Source organism: Lathyrus oleraceus, chromosome 4 (assembly GCF_024323335.1).
Source record: "Lathyrus oleraceus cultivar Zhongwan6 chromosome 4, CAAS_Psat_ZW6_1.0, whole genome shotgun sequence".
Classification (NCBI taxonomy): Eukaryota; Viridiplantae; Streptophyta; class Magnoliopsida; order Fabales; family Fabaceae; genus Lathyrus; species Lathyrus oleraceus.
In genome coordinates, this window is record NC_066582.1 from 31,688,352 (window position 1) to 31,696,040 (window position 7,689).

General features: G+C 31.9%; 1 protein-coding gene across 2 annotated transcripts; it reads right to left on the reverse strand.

Moving 5' to 3' along the window:
• Positions 1–713: 713 nt before the first annotated feature.
• On the reverse strand, positions 714–7,083 carry LOC127138611 (uncharacterized). Of its 2 annotated transcripts, none has more exons than XM_051065091.1 (8): positions 6,863–7,083; positions 5,548–5,633; positions 4,941–5,008; positions 3,083–3,152; positions 1,784–1,890; positions 1,599–1,703; positions 1,093–1,192; positions 714–1,020 (listed from the first exon to the last, which is right to left on the reverse strand). In XM_051065091.1, exons 2-8 carry the CDS (start codon positions 5,629–5,631, stop codon positions 844–846), a joined length of 711 nt encoding a protein of 236 aa, XP_050921048.1. In that variant the 5' UTR covers positions 5,632–5,633; positions 6,863–7,083; the 3' UTR covers positions 714–843. The 2 variants fall into 2 exon arrangements, with proteins under 2 accessions (XP_050921048.1, XP_050921047.1); XM_051065090.1 differs by having other exon boundaries at positions 6,812–7,082.
• Between the last annotated feature and the right edge of the window lie 606 nt (positions 7,084–7,689).

A 7,689-nucleotide genomic window follows, 5' to 3' on the forward strand; every position in this document is an offset into this window, starting at 1 on the left:
TTATTTTTCATTTAAGTATTTACTTTAACTAATTATAAATATAAAATATAAAATTAAAAAAAAATGCATAATACATGCATTGGCGCATATATTAATGTAGTGTATGCATGCGCCAATACATATGGCTTCAAGGCATACACACGCCCATCCCTATGTCGCCTATGCTCATTTGCATTACATGCACCAATGACTATGGCGCCTCCTTTGATTGATAATTAGATGCGCGAATTCAACTGACGTATAAGTAATAAAGGTGGCTATTTCCGTAATTAATTTAAAAAATAGATTAGTTTAAAATTTAAATTGAAAAAATGATTATTTTTATTTAAAAAATTCAACTTGTCGAGGAAATAAAGATTTACTAAGCAAGTTATTTTATTTCCTTGTTTGTTTATATGAAATTACCAATACTTACATAATTGCATTTTTAGTTGATTAAAGTGTTGGATGGATTAGATAGGATAATGCATGCTTTCTTATTGGAGAATAGTTTAAGCATAAATATAGTTAGAACATAAAAAAATATTTTAAAAAATAATGATCAGATCCTACATATATATTCCTTTCAAGACTACAAAATAGTTATGAAAAAGAAAATTGACTCTAAAACTAATATTCTTTATTTAGTCTATTTGAATTAATTTAGATATGATACGATGTGAAGAGAATGTTACAGTTGTTATACTTTAAATGCATGAACAAATTGCATGTCCTTCAAAAAACAATAAAACTTAAATTGCATGTTATAACGTCTATAATATATAAATATCTAATTTACATTATGGAAAAAAAGCTATACCTAAAGTAATTCAATTTACCCCATGAAATGTTTAACTGCACACCCTATGTGACACGGATTAGAAGAATAACCATGACAAATACCAATATCATCACAAACATCACAAGCCATGTTAAGCAAGAAGTCTTGGAACTCTCTGAGTATATTGTATTTGCTCTCACATTCACACGACCTGTGCTTGCCAAGCTATGTTCAATGGCTTGCTCAGTAGAATCAAGTATCTGCAACCATACATGATACAACCAATTATCAGTTATTAGACATGAAGGGGAGAATGAAAATGAGAATCAGACCTTTTCGGTGTTTTTAACAGATTGGCTCATCATGAGACTGCTCTCTTTGAGTTGTTTTGCCAACACCACCATCTCATCTGTCAAATCATCTTGAAGCTTTCTGAGTAAAAGTTTCAGCAAAAAAGTATAAGAATTGAGAGAATAATGAAAAAACAATTAATATGATTAATAACAAAGCATTGAGAGAGCAAACACAAAGGACATTAACAATTGGCTATCTAATACATTTTTGCATATAATTTAATAGCAACTGTGAGAGTACGGGTATAAAATAGTAGTGATTCAGAGGCATCCTGAAAATAAGTCAATCATGACTAAACTATACTTCAATATAGCACCCTACTATTTCAACATATTCAGTAACATTGACCTCAATATCAGTCCTGTTTTCGAAAACATACTTTTTGTTTTTTTAAAAATGTTGCCTAGGAACCTAAGGTTTACAGCTTATGGACACTTTCCTGTGTAGTAGTACTGACTCGCCATTAAACAAACTTCAAATGTACCTGTGCTTTTCAATATGTGCATGTCCAGCAGCATCCAATTTAACAGATGATAAGTGATCAGTCTCGGCAGGCTCGTGTGCTCTATCATCAGTACTTGAGGCAGCTCTGTCCAATGAATCAGGTGAGTAATGATAAAACAGCCTACAAAATACAAGAAGCAGTGAAAAAGGTTAACATTAACTTACACAGGCCTTCTTCGCAATCCAGAAGGTGACACTGGCTTTTTTTCCTCAATTTCAGAAGAGTTTTCTTTAATATTTCTTTCAATGTCCTCAGTTACTTCTATGTCAGACTGAAAATTTAAATGGTTATATGACAATCACCTAAGTGTGCTTATTTAGCTAAAAATGTAAAATGGAATATATGAATAGGAAATAATGGAGCAAATTGCATTGCCTTATGATGCATTCCAAGGATGTACCAATAATTCAAGCCATTAAATATTTTATATACACTTTTTACATATTATAGTTGATTTATTGTGATGTTCTCCATCAAAAAAACAAATCATTGAGGTTTGTTTGATTGAGTAGGTGGACAGAAGAGGATGGAGTTAAAATGAATTTGAGCCAGGCATTACAAACACACGAACAAGAGAGCTGAGAAATAGATAAAGAAAACAAATCTGCAAAAGTTTAGACAACCCCGCAGAAAACAGACAGAATGCCCCTTTTGGGGGCTTCTTCAACAATGGAATTCCCATTTACAACTAAGCTAATCTTTGGTTTTACAATACCAACAATTCAGAATCATGTTCTGTTACCCTTTTCCCCCTAAGTAAACGGGGCCATATATTTCCACTTTTTTAATGCTTATGTCATACCAAGTAGGTTTTAAGTGATTTTCTTCATTAAGTTTCCAACCTAGCACTAACACCTGCTAAACCAAGCAGGACCCTCAGCCTTAAGTTTATGCAATATGCACGCGCACCTATGAGTTAAGTAAAATGTTTTTATTTTAGAATGTATTTGAAATTCATATATTGCAAAAAGATATAATAAATACTAACTTAAAACAACTTTTTTGGATGAAAAGGAAATGTCTGGCTATAGAATTTTTTTGTTACTAGTAAACACGACTTAGAGCAAGCTGTGACAGGGGATACAACAATCATGCTGTGAAATAATATTAGTTAAGCTATTTATTGATGAAAATGGAGCTTATTTATTTAGATTCCTAAAAAAATTATTGTATACCATCCTGCCTCATCCTTTTTCCCCTCTGTTATTTGCCCAGCACATACCACACAATCCTAATCTTATACCACATAGCAACTGTATTAACCTGCTTTTACTTTTAACAAACAGGTATAACCAAATAAATAAACTATTTTATAAATTTCAAATACTCAAACTCCATTTGTTTGTTAATGACATTTCCCATTATATTGATGCAAAAAAGGAACCTCAAATGTTTAGTCAGTTGCTATAACGATCCCTTTGCATTTCAATCTGTCCAAGATACAATAGCTAACAAATACATACCACGTGAACCAATTTTGAAGCAATGGCTTCAATCTTCTCTGAATAATCGTTCAATGTAGCCTTTGAGATCCTGCATGACCAGTCATACCCAAACATCAAGGAATGCACATATTCAGTAGAGAAACATATAGAAGGAATATAACAGCTTTAGATCGTGGATTACCAATGATCTGAGAAGGTAGAAGAGGAAATAAACTGCTCAATCAGTTTAAAGAAATGTAATAATTATATGTCCAAGATCTTCTCAAAGAATTTAAAACAAGGAATAGTACAACTTATGTTCAATGAGAGTCATATTTCCAGGAAAACTCGTTGTAAATAAATACAGGAGTCCATAGATATACCATAGTCTGCTAGACCTTTAAGTATGGCTTGAATATTAGGACTATTGTTGCGATAGGATTTTTTATGTAGATATAACTCTAAACTTGTTCTTGACTTAGAATAGAATTTATTACATATAGAAGTATTGAATTAGGTTTTTGTATTTCATTAGTTATTCAAAATCCTATATTCCATTAGTGGATCTTCTCTCTTTTTCCTTTCCATCTAATCCCTAAATTTCACTAAGTAATAATTCTAAACATTTACATGTTTAAACCCAAACAATGGTCATTCAGAAATAAAATCTCATCCTCTTTAAAATACATGAAGCTTGATCAGTTATCATAGCCTTTACTCAAACCTATGGCATCCACTACTTCAAGAAATTTTCACTAGATACAAAGCTTAGGCTATTAAGTTTTTCTAACCCTAGCGGCAAATCTGGGAATTATTCTTTTGATTTATCAATTCTGTCCAGTTTTGGGGGAATTCGTTTGGAATCCAATTCCTGGGCTCCTAACAAGACGAGTGTTAGTAGGCTAGCATATACTCTTGTGACCTTAATCAAAAGCTGTGAGGGAACAAGATACATGGCCTCATTGGCCTGGTATTTTGTTTGCAGTGAGTTTAGCTAGTAGTAAGTTCATAGATTCACCAATGGTGAACATCTTAACCCGGTATATGGAAATTTAGAAAATTCGAGGTGTCCATGGCAAAGATAATTTCTTTAACAAAAAAAACACAACAGATCATTGAGGTCTACTTAAATGCTGACTGTACAGGACCTATCATGGATGGGAAGTCTATGTGAGCTTATTGCTCAAGGTTTTAGTCAAATGGAAAAGCAGAAAACAAAATGTGGCAGAAAGGTGCTATTGAAGTGGAATATAGAGAAACAGCTCATGGAGTATGTAAGATGTTATGTGTAAAAATAATTCTTGACAAATCAGGGATGCCTATAAACATGCAGAAGTTTGCAGAAATTTAATAAAGGAAAAGATAGATGGTGTAGCTACTTGTACACCATTTGTTCCAACTGTACACCAAGAGGCAGATATTCTAACCAAAGGACCATTCCAAGCTAATTTTGAAATTCTTGCAAGCATGTGGGGCATAAAATCATAATACATATATATGGATCAATTTGAGGAGGGTGTTGAAGTTTTTTAGGAATTTATAGTGCATCTAATTTTTCTAATTCAGATTTTGACAAGACTATTTCTTCTCCCTAACTTCACTCCTTTATTATTCAAATGTTTATCAGATTGGTTATCTCTTCCAAACCTATTCTGGCTATAATTCTTTCTGCATATGGTTCAATGATGAATATGAGAATAAGTTGTTTCTTTGAGTATAGGGTTAATGAGCTACAACACCTTTTTATATTTATTAACTATCAATTGATTTATACTAGCCTCGTATTTTTACTGCGTTAACCAAAAAATTGATTGTTGAAATTGATGTTAAAATTGTGTCCAAATATTTTTTCTCTTTAGGTATATAAGATAAGAGTGTAAATAAAGAGACATACTACCTTGGCAAGCCGTCTGGTGTCTTCTCTTCAGCTAACTGTTCTAGTTGTTCACGCAAAGTAGCAACATACTGCAGAATCAACAGAAAAATATTTCAATAAAACTAGCAAATAAGTTATAGGTAATTGAGATCAACATAAACCTAAAAAAGGCAACTTGGTGCTATAAGGGTTTGTTTGGGAGTCGGATTTTAGAGGGTTTTGGAGGGCTAAGCTATATTTTGATATGCATTAGATATTTTTAAACAATTGAAAGAAAACATGATAAATGATCATATAATACTTCATTCTCACTCAATTCATCTTTAAAAATATTTTACAGTATCCCTAACTTAAAAACAAAAATGTAAACCCTCCTCTCCCCTCAAAACCCTTCATCCAAACATAACCTTAACCTTCAACCATAATGGGGTCCAAAAAAAGATCTGATCTATTTTTTTATCTATCGTGAGCAACCTTGCATATATTTGCAAAAGGTTGACTTCATAATTCAAACCTATGACATCCAAACCACAAAGCACAAACTTCAACTGTTGTGCCAAGAATCCTCTTCTGACATAACACTAATTACTCTAAAATAAATATAGTCAAAGCTAATTATCATACATACATGTACAAGTTTTGCCTGGTTTTGCTGCTGAGGAGCAGCTGCAAGCAATCTCTTCAAGTTTACTTCTGTTTTACTAATTCCCATTCCTGTAATGTTTAACAATTTTACAAATAATTCATAAATAAAACATAATCAGGGAAAGAAACAAGAATCAAATAACAGGCTGAAAATAATAATCTCATATTCAGCGGCTAACAAATATTTTAACACAATCAAACGTCTAAAATTACAATGAAATCACTTCAACATGTTTCAAAAATTTATAAACAACAATCAAGTATTCAAACTAAACACAGACACATAAAAACCATAGTAGGAGCATTACAGTTATATCTTTAGAAATCACTACCTCAATCACAAATTCTATATCAAAAAATTAAAATTCTACAAACTCCAAGGTAATTCAAGGCTGATTTGATCCCCTAGCTACCAAAAACCGGTCCTTTTCAGTGCAAATTAACAGTAAAAGAAACACTGTAGCCGTGTGAAATTTAAATGAAAATAAAAATCATATCTACCTATCCCTGTTGATACACAAAAACCACTTAGAAATTTCTAAGTCCCCAACCAGATCAAATAAGAAAACCAATATTGTTCCTTATCTCAATGGAAAAACAGAAAAGGTAGGACAGACATGAAAATCAAACAGTAAACAATCAAATTAACAAATCAGCATAAAATAAAAACAAAATGAATCATTATTCGTTGCTTGATCGCTCAATCCGAGGATCACTCCGCGGATATCTGCTGCAATGCAATTCTCTAGTACTTGGTCTTTTGCAAAGGTGGTTATCGCAGCCACAAACTGCATTTGATCGCAACTGGTAATTGTTATAAAAATAAAAAGGGAACAGCTAGATGACTTTTTTACTGTTTCCTGCAGTCAACAGCAAACTCAACCATTGTTTTTCCGGAAGTTCAGTTCAATAGGACTCCAACTTGTTTCTAGGGGGTGTTTGCGGTTCGGATCAGGTTTGGATCAGTTTCGGGATTAAAAAACCATCCGATCCAAATACAAAAATGTGTGGTTCAGTTTATTCATTTTTCAAATTATTACCGGTGTTGACGTGTCAATGTCGTGTTTCCGGTGTCGGTATTTTATAGGGTTGAATCTATCAAGATAAATATTTTGTTTGAATTGCAAATCACTGAATATACAACTTCATACATCCCTTACACCCAAGGTAAACCAGAGAATAAAACAATTCAAGAATTCAATGAATTTGGAGTTATAAACGAATAACGAGAGGTAGGAAAGAGTTACCAAAAAAGATCTGATGCAGAACAATTGAACCAGTGGATGGCGCTGACGTACCGGAGACTATGCCGTGCAAGAGTGCGATGTTGAGGGCCGAGAAAGAGTGTGTCGCGCCGGAGAGTGAGGGACGAGAGACTGACGACCGAACTGGTGAGGACGATGACGGCGGAGAGTGGCTGACGGTGACGGTTGTTTTACTCTTTAAATTGTTAAAATAAATGAAAGAATCTATTAATTATTATTTCATTCAACTATTTGTTTTTAAACTAAATTTATAAACTCTTGGGTGTATGTTTTACTCTTCAAATTGTTCGATAAAATAATTTATAAACTTTTGATTGATTTTAAAATTAAATTAATAAAAAGAAGAACAGTTTAAGAGTAAATTGATTTTTTATTCATAAATTTGATATCTTAGTTTTTATATCAGCGATATTGAAGAAATTAAATTCAAATACTTTACCTATGATAAGATGAGTTTTAATATAAATTAATTTTATAAGAATTATGAAAAGTAAAACATAAAATAAATAATATTGAGATTAATTGAGATACACTGTCAGTGTAAAAGGGTTTTACATCATCACTTAATTATAGACGTTGGATATTAAAAGAAGTTTAACTTTTATTTTAAAAATTTATAAAGTAATACAAACGGATGAGGGTGATGAACCGACGGTGTAAAATTTTTTATAGTGTATAGTAATTAATCTCAATAATATTTATAAGAATCAAAGCCAAATAAATAAAAATACAAAGACTAAAACAAAAAAGTAATACATTTGTATGGTCATGACATATTAAAATCTAAACAAAACTTAATTATTATACATATAATTTTACTATGAGAAAAATACAAATTTATTGCTAAATATATTTTTTCG